This window comes from Anomaloglossus baeobatrachus, chromosome 3 (genome assembly GCF_048569485.1).
Source record: "Anomaloglossus baeobatrachus isolate aAnoBae1 chromosome 3, aAnoBae1.hap1, whole genome shotgun sequence".
NCBI lineage: Eukaryota > Metazoa > Chordata > Amphibia > Anura > Aromobatidae > Anomaloglossus > Anomaloglossus baeobatrachus.
The window spans coordinates 195511334-195536185 of NC_134355.1; the positions used below are offsets into that span (position 1 = coordinate 195511334).

General features: G+C 43.2%; 1 protein-coding gene across 3 annotated transcripts in view; it reads right to left on the bottom strand.

The window, feature by feature from the left end:
- Window positions 1-24852, bottom strand: part of TIAM2 (TIAM Rac1 associated GEF 2) — a 519289-nt gene that overhangs the window by 107740 nt on the left and 386697 nt on the right. Inside the window, exons 1-5 of one of the 3 annotated variants that reach the window (XM_075339676.1) lie at window positions 23922-24006; window positions 22232-22336; window positions 18275-18353; window positions 11278-11370; window positions 8311-8571 (exon numbers count right to left, since the gene is read on the bottom strand). In XM_075339676.1, the coding sequence (XP_075195791.1) occupies window positions 8311-8571; window positions 11278-11370; window positions 18275-18353; window positions 22232-22327 (529 nt within the window). In that variant the 5' untranslated portion in view covers window positions 22328-22336; window positions 23922-24006. Of the gene's footprint in view, window positions 1-8310; window positions 8572-11277; window positions 11371-18274; window positions 18354-22231; window positions 22337-23921; window positions 24007-24852 lie in introns of those variants that run through there. The other 2 variants (XM_075339675.1, XM_075339674.1) reach the window with 2 other exon arrangements.

Consider the following 24852-nt stretch of genomic DNA (forward strand, 5'->3'; position numbering starts at 1 on the left):
TCCTGCAGGGGTCACCGCCGGCCGGATGCTGCGTCGCGGGAGGATTCAGCACCACGGACAGCGGGAGCGGGCACAGTTGAGTGAATCTCTATGTGCAATCGCGGGCCACGGAGAACGGAGCCCGGATTGCACTTAGACAACCCACGTGTGCCGTGATTTTCGGCACACGCAGGGACATGTGCGTGTTTTACACGCCAGTGAAAAACGTCACTGTTTTTCACTGATGTGTGAAACGGGCCTAAGAAAGTAGCGTCTTTCACATGTATTAAGAAACTGATCAGAACACAATGATGAATGAGTTAGTAAAAAAATTCTATTCATGGGTAGACATTTATTTTAAGTTAAATGCATACACTGACAAGCCCAAAGGTAACAATGTTTTGTACTTTTGACTTTCAAGCTCCATATTTCACCATCCACTACAGTTTTGAGCGTGAGACTACCTTCATTTTATAGACAATCATCTTGGCTACATACATAAATTACACTTCCAAATCTTCAGCATATGAGTAGCTATGCAGATTTTTGTCATGTCACTGCATTGTTACTATTTTTCTCCTTTTTCTTCCTGTATACAGCAAATTACAACCTGTTCTGACATTCTTTAATAGCTCAGTGTGTTACTAGGTTGATTCTAAAGCAAAAGGTCACTGGTTTGAATTGAGGAGCAGCCATAAAGAAGATTTCCCAAGAAAAAGAGAAACAACATCATCCAGCTCATCAACAGCGGTCTCTCTGATAAGAAAATTGCCAAACTGCAGAATGTGAGTGTCAAGACGAAATGACGTCCATCCATCTATTCAAAAGCAAAGAGGTGGTCATCAAAGCATAATATCTGAGTCATAAAGTTGGCTCAACACAAGGTCTTTCAGTTCTGGCTTGACAAACACAGCAGTGGAGGTGGCTCATATGTTTCATAATAGTGAGGAGCATGCAAGCACTGTGCGACGCATGATACACAAGTCTGGAATGGTGGCCTAAAAAAAGGTGAAGAAACCTCGACCAATAGCTTCATAAGAATCCTTGGCTTGAGTTTGGAAAAAAGTACGAAAAGTGGACAGTAGAAGATTGGGAATGGATAATTTGGACTGATGAGACAAAAGTCAATATACTAGGTTCTGATGGGTGTAAATGGGTCTGAAAGAAATAAGGGAAAAAGGGGCTAATAGATCAAGAAATTGAAGGAAGTGTCAAGTTTGGTGGAGAAAACCTGATAATATGCGGTTGTTTTATAGCCAAAGGCGTTGGATACTTGACCAGGATTGATGGTGGTCTCATTGTTGAGCTATAAGTGCGATCCTACAAGACAAGTTACTCTGTACATTTGAATACTATATGTATGCAAAGAACCAGACCTCAACTCAATCGAACATTTGTCGGTAGAGTTGAAGAAAAAGCAGTATATATACCCAAGTGAGTCAACATTGGGAACGTATAGAAGATGAGACCTGGGATCAGATTTTGATTAAGACATGCTTGACACTGATCAAATTATTCACAGAAAGATTCAGGCAGTGTTGAAAGTCAAGGGTGGGTTTACAAAATACTAACAAATAATACAAATTTAGATTTTTAGGAACAAAACAGCAACAATGCAGTGACATAACAAGAGTCTTCATAACTAATCATATGCTAAATAGTTGCAAGTCAAATTTACGTATGAGATAACCAGGGCCACCACTAGGAATTTCAGGGCCCCATACTGGCAAAATTTTTAAACCCCTTGATCCTCCGCCCAGGCTCCACCTCCCACCTCAAACCTTCCACAGTGTCACCATCACGAGTAGATACCCCCATACACACTGCTTCTCTGTATAATATCCCCTCGCATATGTTGTCCCTATGTATAATATCCCCCCACACACTGCCCCTCTGGATAAGATCCCCCCACACACTGCTTCTCTGTATAATATCCCTCCATACACACCCCTCTATATAGTATCCCCCTCCCACATACACTGCTCCTCGCATCACTTTAAGAAAAAAGTAGTGGGCACCACATTGTAATAAATATAAATAAAGGGCGGGATGCTAACAAAAACTATGCAAAAAAATGAATTGTAACATGACAGGAAAAAGCTGCATAGTAAAAGTGTGCACATCCAGCTATTTAAATATAAATACGGCTTTTATTGCTAAAAAAAACATATAAGGCCTGCAAAAACAAAGGTTAAAAACATGATTGACAATAGAAAAAGAATGGCTGAAATAGGGGGATGGACATAATAATCCTGTACACAGGGCCGCCATCAGGCCATTACTACTGGGACTCCTGTACTGGGCCCGGTGAGCAGCAGGCAGGAGGGGGGGCCCGGCTGACAGCCCGGGCTCCTCACCTTTCATTCCTCTGCTCACCGGGACCAATGGGCAGGGGGCGAGGACGTTGCACTGAGAGCACCTGCAGTCGCACAGGGGCTCCAAGCGGGAGCGGGCCCCTAGAGTCTGAAAACGTGTTAACACCTTAGCGACCTATGATGTACTGGGTACGTCATAGCTCCCTGGTACTTAAGGACCCATGATGTATCCAGTACGTCATGGCGAGATCGCGGCCCCGGTGGCTGCGATCGCTTTGCAAATATCTTAGATTTGGGGAGGAGGGGACCTCTGCCTGACCTCAGGAGGGGTGGTGTCTCCTCCCCGAACCTAAGGAGGCTGTGATTGGCTGAGCGGCGTTTGTCAGCCAATCACAGCCACTGTAATGTTTTAACCATTGAAAATGGCTGAAACATTAAAATCCAGCCATGTTCAGTGACCTCAGTTTCACCCGCCCCCAGCTCTGATTGGAGAGATCAGCCTTGTGACCGATCTCTCCAATCACTGTGGATCTGGGGCCGGTGACCGCTCCCCTCAGCTTCACTCCGGCGTCCGTGGAAGGTGAGGATAGTGATTGGTAAGTTTATAGACACTGTCTCCTTTACGCCGCCGCCATTGCCCCAGCCCCCACCCTTCAGCCGCCGGCTCCAGAAGTCACTGGCCCTGATCCAGCGGCACTGAACCCATCTGCCACCGCTCTCCCCCATCAGCCGCTGCCCCCCTCCTTCATCTGCTGCCACCTCTCCCACCTCTCACCTTCCTCCACCTGCTGTGACCCCCCCACCTGCTGTGAACCCCCACCTGCTGTGAAACCCCACCTGCTGTGATTCTCCCCACCTGCTGTGATTCCCCCCCACCTGCTGTGATTCCCCCCCAACTGCTGTGATTCCCCCCCAACTGCTGTGACCCCCCCACCATCTATCCGTCTCTCTGTCCATCCGTTTCTCTGTCCATCCGTCTCTCTGTCCATTTGTCCCTCTGTCCATCCGTCTCTCTGTCCATTCATCCCTCTGTCCATCCGTCCCTCTGTCCATCCGTCCCCCTGTCCACCCATCCCCCTGTCCACCCGTCCCCCTGTCCACCCGTCCCCCTGTCCACCCGTCCCCCTGTCCATCCATTCCCCTGTACATCCATCCCCCTGTACATCCATCCCCCTGTCCATCTGTCCCTCTGGCTATCCATCTCTCATCTATATGTAGCACCCACGGGGCAGGGGTTAAATGTTACTCGTCGCCGGGCTGGTGATGTCGGGTCAAGGGGATGTCACAGGTGGCCCTGCCCGGCTTCGTGGCCCCGAGGTGTACAATAAAGGGGTATTTGGGTGATGGTGGGGAATGATTAGGATGATAGTCTTGTGATGCCACCTGTGGTACGTGGCCAGGGATTAGCCGCCACTGCTGTCGCTGTCCTTCGGGGCGGATGGCATTGCAGCAAGGATGGTTCTGCTCCTCACAGGTGGAGCGGGGCCCCAGGGAGGATGATGCGGAGAGTAGTGCCATTGGCGCCGAAGCGCGGGACGATGGCAATCAAAAGACTGAATCAGCTGCTGTGGTTCCAGCCATGATGGGCCCCAGTCGATCCCAGATCTGTTGGAGGTTAGAACCGGTACGGTGGTCGATGGGCCCTTCCTTCTTGCGCCTTTAAAGATGGATCCCCGTGGCCTGAAGCTGCTTGGGGACCCCGGTTTGTGTAGTGTTAGCTCCTGTCCCGTGTGTAGGTGACACGGGGCCGCTGTGGGGCTTGACTGTAATCACGACTCTGGACCCTATGTGACACTGTGCTCCGGGATCTTGTGGTGGTCAGAGGGATATGCAACCCCCCTGTCCTGTAGATTCTGGTGATACAACATGAAGTCTGTTCCACCCTAATGCTCTGCACCCTGAACCGCACCGGTCCTGCTCCTGTTCTCTTCTGCTGGAGAACACTCTAACTGTTGTGTAAGCTCCTAACTCCCCCTGGTGGCTGCTCCTCCCCCGGTTCCCTGTCACTAGTGGGTGGCTGCCCCCCATGTTTGGTGACTAGCTTACGACCCGACCCTAGCCTGGTCCCCAATTGGGAGGGCAACCTGGTTGTGTATACGAGTTTGTGTTGTGGAATTGGAACAGATCTCCTCTGGTCCAGGATGAGTACTGCACCTTAAGTGAGGTGCAGTACCCTGTGGCGACTGAAGCCACAAGGGCGCCACATATCCATTTATCTATCTATGATTCTATCTATCTAGCCATCTATCTATGATTCTATCGATCTATCTGCTGAAAGAGCCTTAAAGTGAATCTGTCAGCAGGTTTTTGCTCCCCCATCAGAGAGCAGCATAAAGAAGAAACAGATCTCCTGATTCCAGCGGTGTCACTTACTGGGCTGTTTGCTTTCATTGTGATAAAATCAAGGTTTTCTCTGCTGCAGATCTAGCAGTTATACAGAGCTCATGAATATGCAGCATGACGAGTAGCCCTGTAATGATAATCTCCTGCTGATTAACCAGTGATGTTATCAAAACTATACTAAGCAGCCCAATAAGTGACAATTGCTGGAATCAGGATCTCTTCCCCTATGTTATGCTGCGCTCAGATTAGGTGTTAAAAACCTGGTGACAGATTCCCTTTGAAGGGGTTGTTAGGTCTAAATCCACAAGTCTACATTATCACAATTTGGTTTCAATTAGTTTAAAAACTGTATGTGACACATTCCCTTAAAGAAAAAAATAGATATACCAAAAATAGATATATACCAAAGTAGTTAGATTTAAAAAAAAAAAAAAAAAAAGTTAGAGTAGGACCCTGCCAAAAGAGTCTACCTTGTCATGGTGGCAGGCTTAAAAAAATCTATTGCCCAAAACAAAATCTGATGGCTGTGTGTGTGATATGGTGTTTAATATAAAGGGTTAATGTATGATTGGTGAGGTTGTAGTGCAGAAGTGAAGTTTTTCCAAGAGTGGCGGTGGGACTGTGGATAATTTGCGGGGTTGAGGCGGAGCTGGGGCGGAGGCGGAGCTGTGGTGGAGCCTCAAGGGGGCCCCGAACTTTTGCCAGTATGGGGCCCTGAAATTTCTGGTGGCAGCCCTGCCTGTACATATCCCCAATGAAGTATCAGGGCACTGATAATAGAATGCACAATCAGCATATAAACAAAGCAGTGTCCGAAGATAAATAATATAATCCCAAAACACAATCCCCAGCTGTAGAGCCTCACCTTAAAGATAATGTGGCAGTAAAGCCCCCGTCACATTTAGCGACTTACCAGCAATCCCGAAACCGATGCGACCTGATAAGGATCACTGGTAAGTCGCTGGGAGGTCGCTGGTGAGATGTCATGCAGTCAGACCTTACCAACGACTCAGTAACGATACAGGTCGCAGTAGCGACCTGTATAACGATCTCTGCTGTCATTGGGACCCTGTCACACAGTGTCAAACATAGCGATGCGTCCTGCCCAGCAGGAGATCACCTTTGAAGAAAATGGTCCAGGACATTCAGCAACGACCGGCGACCTCACAGCAGGGGCCAGGTCGTTGCTGGATGTCACACACAGCGACATCGCTAGCAAGATCGCTGTTGCGTCATGAAAACTGTGACTCAGCAGCGATGTCGCTAGCGATGTCGCTTAGTGAGACGTGGCCTTAATAAGTCAACAGAGGGTAAGCTTTCAATCTTTGCTATTGTCAGCCTTATATGTTTGATAGCCAAGTTTATATTATATAGTGTGTGTGTGTGTGTGTGTATATATATATATATATAATATATATATATATATATATATATATATATACACACAGTACAGACCAAAAGTTAATGTATATGATTAAATGCACTGTTAATAATGCAAAGTATTTGTAAAATCGGATACTGTATGGATGATTTGTTTATTTTTATGTACGGTACGTCCGTTTTATGGAAGAGAAAAGCTTGCTGTGATTTTTTTCACATGGACACTTGGTAAATGTGATAATGCTGTAACTTGAACAGCCCAGCTGCATTACAATGGTCCATGTGCTGTCTGATTTTAACTCAGAGTGAACCCGTCAATATAATACGCTCGCCTTAACGAACCCTAAAGGGGGATAAGTCATTATCAGTACAGGGCAGCCACATTCCACATGCCTGAGCCGGTGCAAAGATTGACTCACTCAGGAAAATTGTGCTCACATTTGCATTTCATGGTGGCCCATTCACTTAAAGACGACCTGCCACTAAGTCAAAAATGGCCAGTTTTTGGTTTTATTCCATTCCCACTGTCCTCTTTAGTATTCTTTCTTTTATTTTCTTTAAATCCTCCATATGGTTCCAGAGATATTGGGCCTTTATATGTAGTGCTAGTGATTATGGTGTTTACGAAAGGGGAAAAACTCACAGAATTTTCCGGGGCTTCTTCATTAGGCGGCTCTGCATTATTACCCTGTGGGCCACTCTGCCCCTTGATGAAAACCATAAAATATGGCACTAAAAAGAAAATGCCCAAATCTCTAGAACCGCATGGCAAATTACTAAACAAACAAAACTCAGCGGAGCAGTGGGAATAAAATAAGAGCAAAACTGGTAAATTTTAACCTCAGAACAGGTCATCTTTAACTGGCACATGCATATTACTACATTAAAGCATCACATCAGCGTTGTTTTCTATTTCACAGTTGGATGGCGCTTAAATTGTAAGTTCTAGGCCCACTGTCTTATACTCGCCTGCTGATGTCTTCATCCTTTTTCACTGTCGCTCTAGTGGGTCTCCGGCAATTTGTGACCTGCAAGCAGCTCTCGCCGAAGGTCACAAATCAATACAAGTCTATGAGAGCCTCGTTCTGGCTATTGGAGTTGCATTGAGATCTTGTGGCATAACTTCTGACTCTCAGCCACCCAGACGTTAGTCACAAGATGGCACCGGCGGGCTGGAGCGATGCCAAAAACACATGAAAACGCTGGAAGGTAAGTAAAAGACAGGGGGCAGGGGATTTACATTGAAAGTGCCAGTCCAATGCTAAAAATAGACAAAACGCTGGAGCAGTGTTTTAGGTTTTTCAGGGGTAATATAAATCTGTCTACAGCATCACAAAGAGAAAAAGCTCATCATTTATGGATTAAGTTGCTAATCATTGTTATTTGCTCTGCATTAGTATCCTGGTGATCCCTCTATAAGCTGTTCTTTATATGCATTTTATCCTGGCCAACTATCATTACAATTACTCAGAATTTAGTGCTTTGTGATATTCTACTTTGTTTTAGAGCTCTTTCACACATCCGTGAAAATCATGCACGTTTTTCACGGATGTGTCAAAGGTGCGTATTGCCCTCAGTGTGCCGTGTTTATGGCACACGTGTGTTCTCTGTGTGTTATCCGTGATAACACACGGAGAACAGGAACTTTCTGCTCACCTGTCCCTGTCGCTGCTGTCCGTGGTGCTGATCTACGGTCTCCAGTCCTGCTGACTCCCCACTGCTGCTGCTTCCGGCCCACAGTGGAGTGAATATGCAATGAGCATAATGAGCGGGGGTCGGAAGCAAGTGACAGCAGTGGCAGAGACAGCAGGGCTGGAGAAGGTGAGTATAGAAGTTCCTTTTAATTCACAGACAAGTGTTTTTTCTCCAGGGCGTGTCACACGGATCATATCCGTGCTGTCAGTGTGACACCCGTGATGCCGGAGAAAAACGGAATTGTCTACGTGTGGAGCACACGGTCACACGTATGCTCCGCAGGGACACACGGTCCATGGCAAAACACGCATGTGAGTGCAGACCTATTGATTTTAATACGTGTACCCGTGTCTCCAGTACATGAGGAAACGGACCAAACAAGTACCGGAGCCATGGACTTGTGAAGGAGGCCTTAAGATGAGAAACTACTCAATCTGACAAATATGCAGCACTAATTGATATTCAAAAGGCAACAAAGAAAATAACTGCATGTATTGCATATTTGTTTGCTATCGTTTTATGAGATTTACGTATTTCTCAGCTTTAAAATAGAAAATAACATCTGAAAGTACAATATTTCATCCACACATTTTTTTACCTTTCATAGAATTCCTGCGGAAGGTGTTCAGGAATTCCTCCAGGAGCTGAGACTGGTTCAGTGGTGGCACAGGTCTCATCTGATCTTTGAGAATGTAATTTTCTGGCCATGATGAGGGCACTGATGGTTTGACATCAGCGTGACAAGACCTCAATGACAACAAGACACTCCTCTCTGAGAATAAAAACTCCATTTTCCTTAGGTCAAGGTCTGAAACCGCTTCTCCATTGATAAAGAGGATTTCATTTTTTGTGCGAAGGCCTGTGAAATAAACATGTAAGACATGCTGGTGAGGACACCTGACCTAAGCATACTGGGTTACACACCTTGACATCAATCATTTTCCTGTGGATTACTCTAAAGAAAAAATCACTACAGAAATACACCTCATCTTGGGAAATTATGAATTATATATCTTTATAACGTCAGAGCTCTGTTTTTCTGATAAAGCTCCAAATACATACAAAGACCCTGAGATTAAAGATCTTCTGACATTGAAAAAAATGTAGACTTGTCTTTTCAATAAAGCCTCATTCAGAAGTTAGTGCCAATCGATCCGAGCAAGGACCACTACAGCACAGACCGGCTGTGGCTCCCTGGACCCGAACATGACAGTTTCATATATTTCTACGAGGTTGTCATGCTCTGATCGGGAGAATGGCGGCCAGTCCGTGCACTGCAGTTCAAGATCAGAATGAAATCAATGAAAACCCTATAAGGCCATGTGCCCACGGGAGAAAGTAACTGCAGAATTTACTATGGAAAACCCGAGGATTTTCTAGATTTTCCAGATAAATTCGTGGGTTTATGCAAGCACAGACACTCCCCATGTTATCCTATGGCATTTGGTGAGTGCTGTATCAATGCTGTGGTATTTGAGGCTGCGGAAAATGCTGCAGATTTACCGCAGCTGCACGTAACTGCATGTCCATTATTCATGCGGAATTATCTACGGAATTCCTGCCTTTCCACTATAGAGATAGAGGGCGGGAATTCCGCAGGAAATCTGCACTATTTCCGCAGGTTTACCGCAACAATTCCGCAGGGGATTGTGTCGCTATTTTCTAAAACCCGTAAAGTTTGCATTTGTTGGTCGATGGAATTGTGTAACACTTATTTTTTTGCAGGATAAGACAGTGTTTTTATTGATAATATTTTTGGATAGCTATAACATTTTGATTGTCCCCTAAGCATTTTTTTTTTGCAGTGTTGGGGCAACCAAAAACAACCCAAAATGTTGTCATTTGTTATTTATTTTCCGTTTACGGTGTTTACCGATCAGTTTAATTACGGTAATTTTATATTTTGAATGAATTTGTACAGATGCGGCCACACCAAATATGTGTTGTTCTTATTTTTTAAATATCTGTATCTTTAATGGGGTAGTTTAAACTTTTTTTTTTTTACTGTAGTTTGTACTCAACTTAGGGACCTTGAACCTGCAGTCATCCAATCTATTTTCCTATATACACTACAGTAATACCCCAATATTACTGTATATAGCAAAAAAATACTGTATAACAATACAACAGTATTCAAATCACAGTAATAAAACAACAGCAATACCACAGTATAGATGTATAGTCTAAAATCACAGTCTCCTTTGAAGCCCTCAGAACCCCCCCTATTATAGCAACTCATTGGCTTTCTGCAATCTCATCATGGGGCAACCAATAGGTGCAAAGAATAACACAAATCCATGTCCTGCATGCTGCTTTCAAACAACAGGTTAACAGTCGCAATTGAAATTCTGCTTCACCCGCGGCTGTAAGAGGCAGAACTTGACTGTGCGTCACAGCCATTATCTACGGGGCATGAGCGTGCTCACCCTCTGAGCTAGTCCATACACCCACTCCCGACTTACACTGGACATGTACAGTGAATATCAAGAAGGGTGGCTATCAACTTGTTGGCCAGAACCAAGTACAGCCTTCCAGCCACCTTTCAGAGCAGTATAATGTTTTCCTTCACTGTAAGTTTCCCATTTAAGAAGGGCCCACAAGTTGTTTAGGTCGGGTGAGGAAGGGGCCATGCTATTATTCCATTATCTTTAAGATCTTAACTGGAAACCAAGTAGTGGAGTATTTGATGAATATGATGTGATGGCTTACTTGAGAGATGCAGCCTTTAACTGCCTACTGCTTGAAGGTAGTATCTTCTAGAAACTGGCAGTAAGTTTGGAGGTTGATTCTGAGTCTATTTTAAAAAAAACCCCAAAAAGTCCAACTAGGTCTTCTAAAGGCTTGTAAGTATAAGACTAGGGTCCGAGAACTTATAGTAGAAGCACCACTTCAGTGTGAAATAATAAAACCGCTGAAGTAATGCTTTAAAACTTTAATATCACAGTATCGCAGTAGAAAGTGTAACTAACGTTCTCTTAAGAAGCCCAGCCAGCTTCACAAGAGGATTAGGATGGCAGTCATAGGGGGCTCCAGCAGGTCCTTAGTAACTTATCGGAATGTGCATGGGAAAGGCAGCCATTTAAATGCCACTGTAAGTGATTGATAGCAGCATTTAAATGACTAAACAGCAGCAATTGGAGGTTGCCCTGCCACTGCTGCTTGAGGCAGAGGCTGACTGTGAAACACAGCCGGCATATGCCCAGTACTGTGTGGGCTCAACGATGTGAACTGTGACAAAAATCATCCCAGATAGTTAAGGGGTAAAATGTACCTGAAATTGTAAAGTGTTACCCAGCTTGGGGTGCACTAAGTGTTTCAACCCCTTTTTTTGAACCGCTAGATATGATTCTAGTGGTGGGGAAAGATCAGGATCCATGTCAAAAAAATATTATTTAACTTATCAGATAGTAGCAGATGCTTGTATAAGATCATGTCTGGGAATAATGCGGGATCCTATATGTATTACATATATTTTAAACAGGATTTCTTATATAACAATGACTACCTTTTAGTGAAACCCAACATCAATCTAATAAGCACAAAAATAATACACACAGATACTTACCCTCTCTGTAGGCCAGTCCGTCAGGGTGAACATAACTTACATAGATGTGAGTAAGACTGTGGTGATCATCAACCTGAGCTGCAACAGCAAATCCTAGCAAAGAGAAGTGGGTGATGAACATTAGAAGAAATACCCCAGTGAGTCACTAATAGTCTATTGCTCTACCAGTCTTACTTTGCAGTGTATTAAGAGTGGCACTCACCACTGGTGCATTGTTTTGTGCTTTTTCTATTCCAAGGTCATATGGGAATACAGAGTGAAGACATACAGACTGGGAAATAGATGTTTTCCATCTAATTACAATTCATCAGGGCGAGATGAGGCGTAATTAGATGTGAAACAGCTGTAGCCCAGTCTGTATATCTTCACTCTGTATTCCCATATGACCTTGGAATTAAAAAAAAACAACAACAAAATAATGCTCCGGTGAGTGCCACTCATTTTTCTTCTACTCTCGTAATTTTTGAAGATTGTATTGTTGCACAGTTGAGCATCACCATGTCTGGCGTTCTCCAGCATTGCCGACTTCATTGGTATATACTTACAACAGTGTCAGGCTGCTGATCTTTAGAAATGGATGTTGTTAATACGGTACATGATCACAGCATAAAAGTAATAGCAAATATGATGTGCATTATATGGCAGTACTATTTTGGCACTTTATGATGGCATTACCCGATCCTGTTTACAAAGTGTATTAAAGAATTTTGTACACTAAATAGATATTTTTGTACAGCAACAATAAAAAGCAATATATATATATTATATAATATCTATTCACAGGCTGCTCCAGCAGAGAACCTGCACATGCACAGTGATTTTTCCTCTAGAACATGAATCCGTGTTGTTTTGCACATGCACTATCATTTTTTAGCCAACAAAAGGGACAAACCCCTGCCCATGCGACGTTCCTCTGCTGAAGCTACCTGTGCATAATGTTGGGGGCATCATCCACATCATGATCCATAACGATTCTGCTGGACACTTTAAAGTTCTAGAAACTTTCGAGGGACACTTTACTGCTAAATAGAAGGCAGCAACATGTTATTTTGCACTTTACCTTGTAGGGAATGTGGCACTAACAGGGATCAATAAATATACGGTAAGTTTGCACATTTTTTTCCCATATAATAAATCCTGGTCAAAGGTTTATTGGGGAAAACTTGGTGAAAGTTTCTCTTAAATATTTGTTTTTATTCATATTTAAAATGATGGTCTTCATTTTGTTATGTTCCTGCTTTAAAATTAGAAATTTGCTAGTTGTAATCTCTCAAAATGACTCCTCTAAGGGGTACTTTGCACACTACGACATCGCAGGTGCGATGTCGGTGGGGTCAAATTGAAAGTGACGCCCTTCCGGCATCGCAGGCGACATTGTAGTGTGTAAAGCCTAGATGATACGATTAACGAGCGCAAAAGCGTCGTAATCGTATCATCGGTGTAGCGTCAGCATAATCCATAATTACGCTGAACGCGACGGTCCGATGTTGTTCCTCGCTCCAGCAGCAGCACACATCGCTGTGTGTGAAGCCGCAGGAGCGAGGAACATCTCCTACCGGCGTCACCGCGGCTCCCGTAGGATATGCGTAAGGGAGAAGGTGGGCGGGATGTTTACATCCTGCTCATCTCCGCCCCTCCACTTCTATTGGCCACCTGCTGTGTGACGTCGCAGTGATGCCGTACGACCCGCCCCCTTAATAAGGAGTCGGGTCGCCGGCCAGAGCGACGTCCCAGGACAGGTGAGTCCATGTGAAGCTACCGTAGCGATAATGTTCACTACGGCAGCTATCACAAGGATATCGCAGCTGCGACGGGGGCGGGGACTATCGCGCTCGGCATCGCAGCATCGGCTTGCGATGTCGCAGAGTGCAAATACCCCTTAGTCTTAACTAAAGGCCCCTTTACACATTGAGACTTTCTAGCGATCCCACCAGCGATCCCGACCTGGCCGGGATCGCTGGAAAGTCTCTGGGGAGCTGTCAAACAGGCAGGTCTGGCCAACGACGCAGCAGGGATACGGACCTGCAGAACGACCTAGCTGGTCATTGGGGACATGTCAAAGCAACTATTTGAAAGGGAAGTTGCTAAGTCGTTGTAACGGTATCAAACACAACGATACTTGCTGCGCAGCGGGAAACAAAGGACCAAAAAATAGTCCTGAGAGATGTGTAGCGATCAGCGACCTCACAGCGGGGGCCAGGTCGCTGATGTGTGTCACACACTGCAATGTCGCTGGGGAGGTCACTATTATGTCACTAAACTGATGATGTAACAGCGATATCGCTAGCGATGTTGCAGTGTGTAAAAAGGCCTTAAATCCATTTGTTTGTTAGTTCTATCCACAGTCATGGCAAAACGTTTTGAGTCTTTTATTGATAAACACATTAAGTTAATGCAAAGACTCAATATTTTCAGGCTGACGTTTTCAAGACTTCGGCAATTCGCTGTGACATTATATATCAGTTTCTAGGTCAAATCCTGACTGATGACAACACATTCTTGACTAAAGGCCGCTTTACACGCTACGACATCGCTAGCAATTGCTAGCGATGTCGAGCGCGAAAGCACCCGCCCCCATCGTACATGCGATATCGTGTGATCGCTGCTACAGTGAACATTATCGCTACGGCAGCATCACACGCACATACCTGCTCTGCGACGTCGCTGTGACTGGCGAACCGCCTCCTTTCTAAGGGGGCGGTTCATTCAGCGTCACAGCAGCATCACCGAACCGCCGCCCAATAGAAGCGGAGGGGCGGAGATGAGTTGGACGTAACATCCCGCCCACCTCCTTCCTTCCATATTTCGGGGGGCCGCAGGTAAGGTGAGGTTCCTCGTTCCTGCGGTGTCACACATAGCGATGTGTGCTGCTGCAGGAGCGACGAACAACTTCGTACACCGATTAGCAGCGATATTCGAGAATAGGGGGGCATGTCACCGATGAGCGATTTTGACCGTTTTTGCGACAATTCAAAATCGCTCATAGGTGTCCCACGTAAAGACATCACTAAAGCGACCGGATGTGCGTTACAAATTCCGTGACCCCAACGAGATCGCTTGAGCGATGACACAGCGTGTAAAGCGGCATTTAGCAGTGTTACATAGTTACATAGTTACTAAGGTTGAAAAAAGACCTAGGTCCATCTAGTTCATCCTTCTTCCACCAGTTCTACATTTGGTCACAAAGTCATTTATAACCAACAATGTTGTGTGTACTGAGGAAATCATCCAGCCCTTTTTTGAAAGCTGTTATAGTATCTGCCATTACTACCTCTTGTGGTAGGGTATTCCACAGTCTGATTGCTCTAACTGTAAAGAACCCTTTCCTATTTAGCTGTCGGAATCGCTTTTCTTCCACTCGCAGTGAGTGTCCCCTGGTCCTTAGTATTGTCTTCGGAAGAAATAAGTCATGTGCCAGTCCTTTATATTGACCACACATGTATTTATACATATAAATGAGATCTCCTCTGAGACGTCTTTTTTCTAAGCTAAACATATCTAACTTTTTCAACCTGTCATCATATGGGAGACCTTCCATTCCTTGTAGTAGTCTAGTTGCCTGCCTTTGAACTGACTCTAACTTTTGAATGTCCTTTTTAAAATGTGGAGCCCAAAACTGAATCCCATATTCCAGATGTGGCCTTAAAAGTGATTTATAGAGGGGTAATAATACGTTGGGATCACGGGATCTAATCTCTCTTTTTATACACCCTAGAATCTTGTTTGCTTTTGCAGCTGCTGCTTGACATTAAGTGCTGCTGCTCAGCTTATTTGTAATGAGAATACCCAAGTTCTTCTCCTGTTCTGTAGTCCCGAGTTTACTCCATTTAATGTATACGCAGCTATAGGATTACTCCGTCCTAGGTGCATTACTGTACATTTATCAACGTTAAATCTCATTTGCCAAGTATCTGACCATTCTGACATCTTATCCAGATCTTTTTGTAATATTATACTATCAAGGTCAGTTTTTAATATCCTACATAGTTTGGTGTCATCAGCAAAGACTGACATTTTACTCTCAATCTTCTCCACTCGGTCATTTATAAAGAGATTAAAAAGAATTGGTCCTAGCACAGATCCCTGCTGCACCCCACTGCTGACTATAGCCCATTTAGAGAATGTTCCATTTATGACTACTCTTTGTTTCCTATCTTTTAGCCAATTCCTTACCCAGTTGCATATAGTTTCCCCTAGTCCTTGCTTCAGTGCTTTGAGTTTAACTCTGTGTTTTGTTTGTCCTCTTGTTTCTTTGAAGATTGACCAAATATTCTCAATGGGATTGAAATCTGGAGAGTTTCCTGGCCATGGACACTAAATTTAAATGTTCTGTTAATCAAACCACATCACTTTTACCTTGCTCCATCATACTGCAAAAGGTACCGTTCATCACGAAATTGCTCCTGGATCATTGAAAGAAGTTGCTCCTAAAGGTTATTTAAGATACTATTTTTAATTCATGGAAGTGTTCTCAGGTAAAATTAGGAGTGAGTTCTCTCACAAGAATGACAAGCGACCCCACAAATGAATGGTCTCAGAATGCATTACTGTTGGCATAGCACAGAACTCATGGTAGCTCTCATCTTTTCTTCTCCATTCATTCTTCCAGATGTCAAAAACAGTCTGAAGGGGAGATTCACCAGAGAAAATACATTTGCAGGAAGTACAGAGATTGGACTGAAGAAGATTTAGATAAAATTATTTTTTCTGATACAACCTAAACAGTGTTTGGAATAGAAGAATGATTGTCTGGAGAAGAACAGGAGAGCATTACCATGAGTCTTGTGACAAGCCAACAGTAAAGCATCCTGAGACCATTCATCTGTGAGGTTGCTCTTCATGTAAGGGAGTGGGCTCACTCACAACTTTACCTAAGAACACCACGATGAATAAAAATGGTATTTAAACTTCCTCCAAGATAAACTTCTTCCAATAAACCAGGAGCAATTTGGTGATGAACAGTACTTTTTCAGCATGACTGATGCCATGTCACAAGGTAAAAGTGATGGCTACATGTCTCAGTAAATAAAATATTGAATTTTTGAGTCCATGGCCAGGAAACTCATCAGATATCAATCCCATTGAGAACCCATGGTCAATCACCAAAAATCAGGTGGACAAACAAAAATACAGACATTTTGATCAACTCCAAGCACTGATTAGACAAAAATGGGCTGTCCTCAGTGAGGATTTGGCCCACGAGCTGATATCCAACATGCAAGGGTACATTGCACAAGTCTTGAAAATGAATGTGAGAGCACTGTAAATATTCAGTCTTTGCATAGACTATATGTAATTGTCAATAAAAGTGTGAAAACATCTGAATTGCTTATTATATTATACTTCAGTAACCATATAAAGATCTGAGTTAAAGATCCAAAAACACCGAATCAGCAAACATTGTGAAAAGTAAAATTTGTGTCAGTTTCAGAACTTTAGACCACAACTGTCATGTGGTGTTCAGTGTTGCACTTGCTGGGTGTCATGGCGGCATCAAACTCTGTTCACACTGCAGTGTCCGATGGGCAGTCTGGGATCCCTTAGGCTGGTTTCACACTACGTCTTTTTAACATCCGTTGAAAACGTTATTTTAGCGGAAGTACGGATCCTGCTTTTACAGCAAATAACGTATGCAAACGCATCTGTTATTTTGCAGGATCCTGCACTGGATGTTTAGGGGCGGGCATTGGAGTCATGTGATCGGGAGTGAGGGGAACTAGACTGGGAGGAGGCTTCTGACAGCTGCAGACGCTGGTAACCAAGGTAAACATCGGCCTTGGATACCCGATATTTATCTTGGTTACGAGTGTCTGCAGCTGCTAGGAGCCGGGCTGCCTGCACGCGTAACCAACGTAAACATCGGGTAACTAAGAGAAGTGGTTACGCGATATTTACCTTGGTTACGAGTGTCCGCAGCTCTCAGGTGGGGGAGAGAGGGAGGGGAGGAAGGGGGAAAGACAGAGATAGAGAGAGAGAGGGTGAGGGAGGGAGTAGAGAGATAGACAGATCACGCGAGACTGGTTCTGGGCATGCTCAGTACTTTCTGGGCATGCTCAGTACAAAAGCAGGATCCTGTCTATCAGCACGCCAGCGTTCACCTGCGTTTGCATGCTGTTTAGTCAGGATCCGGTGACTTGCAGTATTTTGACGCAGCTCAAAAACGCTACAAGTAGCGTTTTTGAAACATGTTAAAAAACTGCAAGTCACCGGATCCGCACTATAACGCAGGCAAACGCAGGTGAACGGATGTTAACGCGAGTCCATTGCAAATGCATTGAAATTAAAACGCATTTGCACTGGATCCGTACTTCCGCTAAAATAACGTTTTCAACGGATGTTAAAAAGACGTAGTGTGAAACCAGCCTTAGTTGCACAGCCTGTCATGGGCGTCGGCTGGGTCTGGCTTCACTGCTCTACAGTACAGCAGGAGCTAATTCCTGCTGGCTTGTGGTCATCTGCTGGGAGCTCAGGCATCTCATTACCATCCTCAGCTGCTGCCCTTTTATATAGTTCTGGCTCTTGGGGCTGTGTGCCGGATATAGCTTCTGCTTCCTGTGCTATGGTGATCTACAAGTTGCAGTTTTGTGTGGTGTGTGAGTTCTCCAGCTGTGTATTTACTGCTTACCCCTTGTGCGTTACTCCCCAGTTCACATACTGTCCCTCCTTTGTGTTCGAGTGCAGTGTGCACAAGTTTTCACTTACCCTTATCTGTGCATTTTTGTGGGCTTTTTGTTACTGGATTTCCGGCCCATTCCCTGGGTGGGGGGCATAGTATCAGGGCCCGGAGAGAAGACAGAAGACATGCTGGGGGCACGAACCTGGCTAGCATCGAGCCTACCTTTTGAGATAAGGGACAGCACGGGCCCCAGTCTTAGGGTCAGTCTAGGAGCCCGTGTTCCATCTGTACATACCCCGTGACAACAACTGTAAATGACATTTTTCCTTTCTTAAGAGTACACTGTATTATTTTTCTGTGATTTGTCTAAACTAAGCTTACCAAAATCAGTCTCTCCTCCAGACTTGACAAGATGCACGTTGTAAATACCCAAAGGAAATATTTCTAGTTCATCGAACACCTGAAAAGCAAGGCAGTTTGGTTACTGTTACTTGTTCTGTATGTGCCTGCAGTAGTTATGAAATAAGCAATAACCTGATCTGCAACGCTAATTATGCACAAAGTGTCAATTTCCTAGTGTTGGAGCGATATAATAAAGTATAATCAACATTTCACGACAGCATCCAGATTAGTCATATGCATTTATTGTATTTAACAGGTTTTGCTGCTATTTTCTCTATGCAGCAGTGATATATTTCTTAATTTATTGTAAATACAGTTAGACTTAAACCTTCAGAGATTTAAAAAAAAGAAAGGGCTGAAATATTTGGAAAATAAATAGGTGCACTGAAATCACTGGCCCTGCCATGATGCATCGAGCATTGGTACTTGGTTTGCACAGTCATTATGTGCAGACAGTCTATCCTCAGAGGCACTTTGATAATACAGAATGAATATTCAAACCTAGTACAGGCACTCAATGCTTCATTGCAAGGCCAACATATGACTATACCTTCCCACGTCCATGTTTTCTCTATATTTCCACCCTCACATCTTTTTTGATTGGCAGCTCTGACTTCATGGAGCCAGAGAAGGAAAGAGTAGATGGAAAACAAGTAGGTGAGAAAGTGCACTTAAATCATTGGCCCTGCCATGATGCCCCAAGCATTGGTACTTGGTTTGAACAGTCATTCTGTGAGGGAAGACTCCTTTTAAAGGCACTTTGTCAGCATAGAATGACTGTTCAAACCCAGCACATGAACTCGGTGCATCATGGCTGGACCAATGTACTAATACATCTTCCCACCTGCTTGTTTTCCCTTAGGGCCGCTTTACACGCAACGACATCACTAAAGCGATGTTGTTGGTGTCACGGAATGTGTGACACACATCCGGCCGCGTTAGCGCCGCCCATAACCTCGTGCCCGCGCAAAGTGTCACTAGCGGTCACACGGTCACACGTGCACACAGTGCACGGCACCGCTACAGTAGCACAGCGCATGCGCGGGACCAGGGGCGGCGTCCTGAGGTTTGAAATTCAGCGTTCGGGGGCGGCGTAAATCGGCAGGAGGACAGCAACGTACATCAGGCAGCCCGCCCCCATGGAAGATTTAAGAAATTTGCATACGAAAAGGTACAAGTTTGTAAAGTATTTATTTTGGAATAAAAGGGGCCACAAAAACTATAGGAAGCTTCCTAGAATGCAGCCCAGGAGCTGCAGAGGGGGGAACTTTTAGGTTTATAGCTAAATTTCTGATGACAGATTCACTTTAATTTTGTTTCCTTTTTACCTTCACCATGTTTCTGTTCTTGGATGAATTCTAGAAACACAATCTACTATGCAATTTAATCCTGTATTATCTATAAGGTTTATTTTTACTATATGATGTGCTGAATCCCATCACATGACACACCAGCGACCATTGCCTGCGCGCCTTTATTCAAACATGCACTCTATATATATATGCTGATTTTGTAACTGTACATGTAAATGCAATTTGTCTTAATGAAGGCGCAGATACACATCGAAATGCATTGACAAATATAATCCCTTTCCAAGATCCATATCTCCATCTTCATTATATATCAGCAGTGCGGATTTACCCTCGATTTCCTGCTTGCTTTCTTCACACACTCTGGGGCTGCAGCCGGTTTATGCTTTTTTTTTATGCTGGACACAACAATAAGGTCAGCAATAGCCATCCATCATCTCCATCACTTTACACATACAGTCATATGAAAAAGTTTGGGCACCCCTATTAATGTTAACCTTTTTTCTTTATAACAATTTGGGTTTTTGCAACAGCTATTTCAGTTTCATATATCTAATAACTGATGGAATCAGTAATATTTCTGGATTGAAATGAGGTTTATTGTACTAACAGAAAATGTGCAATCCGCATTTAAACAAAATTTGACCGGTGCAAAAGTATGGGCACCCTTATCAATTTCTTGATTTGAACACTCCTAACTACTTTTTACTGACTTACTAAAGCACTAAATTGGTTTTGTAACCTCATTGAGCTTTGAACTTCATAGGCAGGTGTATCCAAATCATGAGAAAATGTATTTAAGGTGGCCACTTGCAAGTTGTTCTCCTATTTGAATCTCCTATGAAGAGTGGCATCATGGGCTCCTCAAAACAACTCTCAAATGATCTGAAAACAAAGATTATTCAACATAGTTGTTCAGGGGAAGGATAGAAGAAATTGTCTTAGAGATTTAAACTGTCAGTTTCCACTGTGAGGAACATAGTAAGGAAATAGAAGAACACAGGTACAGTTCTTGTTAAGCCCAGAAGTGGCAGGCCAAGAAAAATATCAGAAAGGCAGAGAAGAATGGTGAGAACAGTCAAGGACAATCCACAGACCACCTCCAAAGACCTGCAGCATCATCTTGCTGCAGATGGTGTCAATGTGCATCGGTCAACAATACAGCGCACTTTGCAAAAGGAGAAGCTCTATGGGAGAGTGATGCGAAAGAAGCCGTTTCTGCAAGCACGCCACAAACAGAGTCGCCTGAGGTATGCAAAAGCACATTTGGACAAGCCAGTTACATTTTGGAAGAAGGTCCTGTGGACTGATGAAACAAAGATTGAGTTGTTTGGTCATACAAAAAGGCATTATGCATGGAGGAAAAAATACACGGCATTCCAAGAAAAGCACTTGCTACCCATAGTAAAATTTGGTGGAGGTTCCATCATGCTTTGGGGCTGTGTGGCCAATGCCGGCACCGGGAATCTTGTTAAAGTTGAGGGACGCATGGATTCAACTCAGTGTCAGCAGATTCTTGACAATAATGTGCAAGAATCAGTGACGAAGTTGAGGTTACGCAGGCGATGGATATTTCAGCAAGACAATGATCCAAAACACCGCTCCAAATCTACTCAGGCATTCATGCAGAGGAACAATTACAATGTTCTGGAATGCCCATCCCAGTCCCCAGACCTGAATATCACTGAAAATCTGTGGGATGATTTGAAGCGTGCTGTCCATGCTCGGCGACCATCAAACTTAACTGAACTGGAATTGTTTTGTAAACAGGAATGGTCAAATATACCTTCATCCAGGATCCAGTAACTCATTAAAAGCTACAGGAAGTGACTAGAGGCTGTTATTTTTGCAAAAGGAGGATCTACAAAATATTAATATCACTTTTATGTTGAGGTGCCCATACTTTTGCACCGGTCAAATTTTGTTTAAATGCAGATTGCACATTTTCTGTTAGTACAATAAACCTCATTTAAATCCAGAAATATTACTGAGTCCATCAGTTATTAGATACATGAAACTGAACTAGCTGTTGCAAAAACCCAAATTGTTATAAAGAAAAAAGGTTAACATTAATAGGGGTGCCCAAACTTTTTCATATGACTGTATTAGACCCTACCAGAGGGGCTTGTAAAGTCTCCTTAAGGAGAATAGTGTTCCCCCGTAAGACCCTACAGTGCTTTAATTGTTTTTCCTTTTTTTTTTTTTTACCTAAAACCTCTGCAGCTGCATGGCAGTGTGGTTGAAAATAATTTTTCTGCAAGGTAAGTAAAAAGTATCTATGTTGTCTGATGCCAGATGGGGAAGGAGACTGATTTGTTCCACAGGCTGTCCCTAACAACATCAATCAGAAAAAAATTAAGAAAACTATTTAATGCAGAAAAGACTGTAAATTACTTTAAAGCAGCTATTTAACATATTTTTGGTATGGTTTAATATGGTTTGTTTGTCTAATACTTGACTTAGGCCAGGTTCACACATTGACTATAATGACAATCCATTTGGCTTCTATTAGGTTGTTAATCATGATGGAAGTTTTAATAGACTCCTAAATTAATCTATGTAGTAAAAGACTGAAAACTATTCACCAATAAAACATTTCTTAAAAATTCATCAGTAATACAAATACCTGCTCTTGTATGTAGTCCATTGGTGAAGGAACATAATACTCAACATTGTCACCCACATTTCTTCTTATATGCAAACCAAAAAAGCCAGGGTCCATCTGTCGAACCTATGAGAAGCATATTAGTCACTAAAAGATGCCATGGCTAGCAAGGCCCTCAGTATGGATTGCTGCCCAGCTGGAATGTACTCTAGTTAGTAGTGTACTAGAGAAATCTCACGGGTTTATTCCAAATTAATCACAATCAAGTGCAGGGAGGAGGGGGTTGCAGAGAGCACAACAATAAAACACACAAAAAGCATGACAACAATGTACCCAGCAAAAACACACACAGTATATATACAAAGAAAACACGTGTTACATATTTTAGTGTTCATTCACCTAATTTTCTAAAATATCATACTGGCAAACACCACATGCAATGTGTATTTAGTGATTTGCATTTTACTGTAAAAAACATACAATAATTGGGAAATGTGAAGTGTGCTCAAATATTGAAATATATTAACGGTAAAATTAGAAGCGTTTTATTTAACCGCCATATTTATCAGCAGGTACATGTGATTTATAGAAGTCATTGCAATGAATGCATTAGATGTGTAATAATCTCTAGGGTAACATTTTACAAACTAATAAGAATAGTATACTCTAGTTTTAATGATCTGAAAATAATATTTCCTGCAACTAAAGAACAGCTGTTCTAGATGGTGCTGCAATACAAAATGTAGTCTGGGGGTGGTCATCCCTGGTCCAGGGGGCTGCAGACCATATACTGCAATGGATTCCACAACAAGGTGATCTACTAAAATGTTAGAGATTGTAGCCAAAATTATTAGACCTTTCCCATACACCAGAGAGGACTGGCATTTAATTCTTGACATCACCAGAGTCTAACGAGTTGTGTAGACTGATAGACTTGTGACATCGTGTACATACATCTTACTACATGGCTACATAGGATATGAATGACCAATACAAGTCATGGATAGTCATGGAAGTAAAGGACGAATGAATACTAGTATGTAAATTTCATCTCCGATCATAAAGTGAAAATTAAAGCGGGTTTTTTGGGAGGGCATTGCCTAGAAGGAAAAAGTGGTATACAATAAATTAAGTAACTTCTACTTACCGGAACAATCCCACTCTGGAAATCACCAGTCTCAGCTTTCTTCTTGGAGAAATAATGTGGTGTACCTCTGCAGTCAATCACTGGCCTCTGCAGTAATGTCACATGACCACTGAGACTAGCGCTTGGCTGCAGAGGTCACCTGTCCATAGATCGCAAGTATTTGCTACAGGAAGTAAGCTTAGACAGGACAAGCCCACCAGATGGGGATTACATGGGTGAGTATATCTTACTTTTCTACTTTTGTTTTTAGGTACAAAACTAATGTATAACCCAACCTCAGAAATACCTGCTAGCTAATACAACTTTAGGGTTGGCAAAGGTTGGGAGACTGAATACCTGGTAGAGGTTCACCCTAATGTAAAAAACGTGTATATCACTAGCTCTAGACATCTGCATAAGGTGATGGACATTATGTCTGACATTGTGCCTTAAAATGTAGATGTTTTCTGTATAAACATGTCTTGTCTTCATGCATCAATTCATACAGAGAGGATAATAATAAAATGTTGGTTTAAACTTGTAAAGAACTAGTGTGCAAAACGAATTTAGATTCCTTGCACTCACCAGAGCAGTAAGAAAGTGTAAGGAGGAAAAAGAACCAGGAAAGATGTAGAAGAAAGGAGTCAGCACTACACACGGCTATGATAAACTTTCAAGCACAAAAACAAAAGACAGAAAAAAAGGAAATGTTTAAATCAAACAGTTACTGCTACATTGGCGCACAGATGTAACACAGACACAGTCGCTGACTGATAACACTAACAATTGTTTGGCTGCGTAGTTACTCGCTTCTTTTTTTTGCGAATTCTGGTAAGCATAAACCAAGAAGAGCCTAGGAATTCACTAGACATAGATAGCAGACACAATACTGCACAGGCTTACTGAACAAGATGTAGCTAGTGGAGAACAGTTATATAAATACTGCTAAGCCGGTAGATCATAGGAGAAAAGTACAGCGTATAGGTACATTTCAAAGTGAATTTTACTTTGTGCCATAATATTTGAAGAGGCTACATTCAATGAACACCCATATGGAAATTGGTTTTGGTTGACATCTTGAGAGTTTAATATTGAAAAATTAGTAATCATTTCAATTTCTGTTCTAGCGGACCGTGAATAGTCAGCCTAGTACTCATTCCTGAAAAATTCACATGTGACTTAACTTAATGGGAGCCAGTCAGGTCATTTTACCACCGAAAAGTGAACATGTCATGTCAAAAAACGCTACTAACCTGCAGATATGGGGTTAATCTGCAGGTTAGTAGTCACCACTCAGTGCTTAGTGATCAAAAGCTGTAACCACACCCCGGACACTGACTGACAGCCAGCTCTGAGTGCATCCATGCTATCAGTTAATGCGGGACTGCCACTCACTGTATACTGAGCGGTGACTGAAGCCATGCCGACAGCGCCTCTATGACTGAAAGCCGGAGGTTGCAGGGAGGAATACAGTTCATTTCTCTCCGGTGGATCGGCTCTCAGCACAGCAGCCATA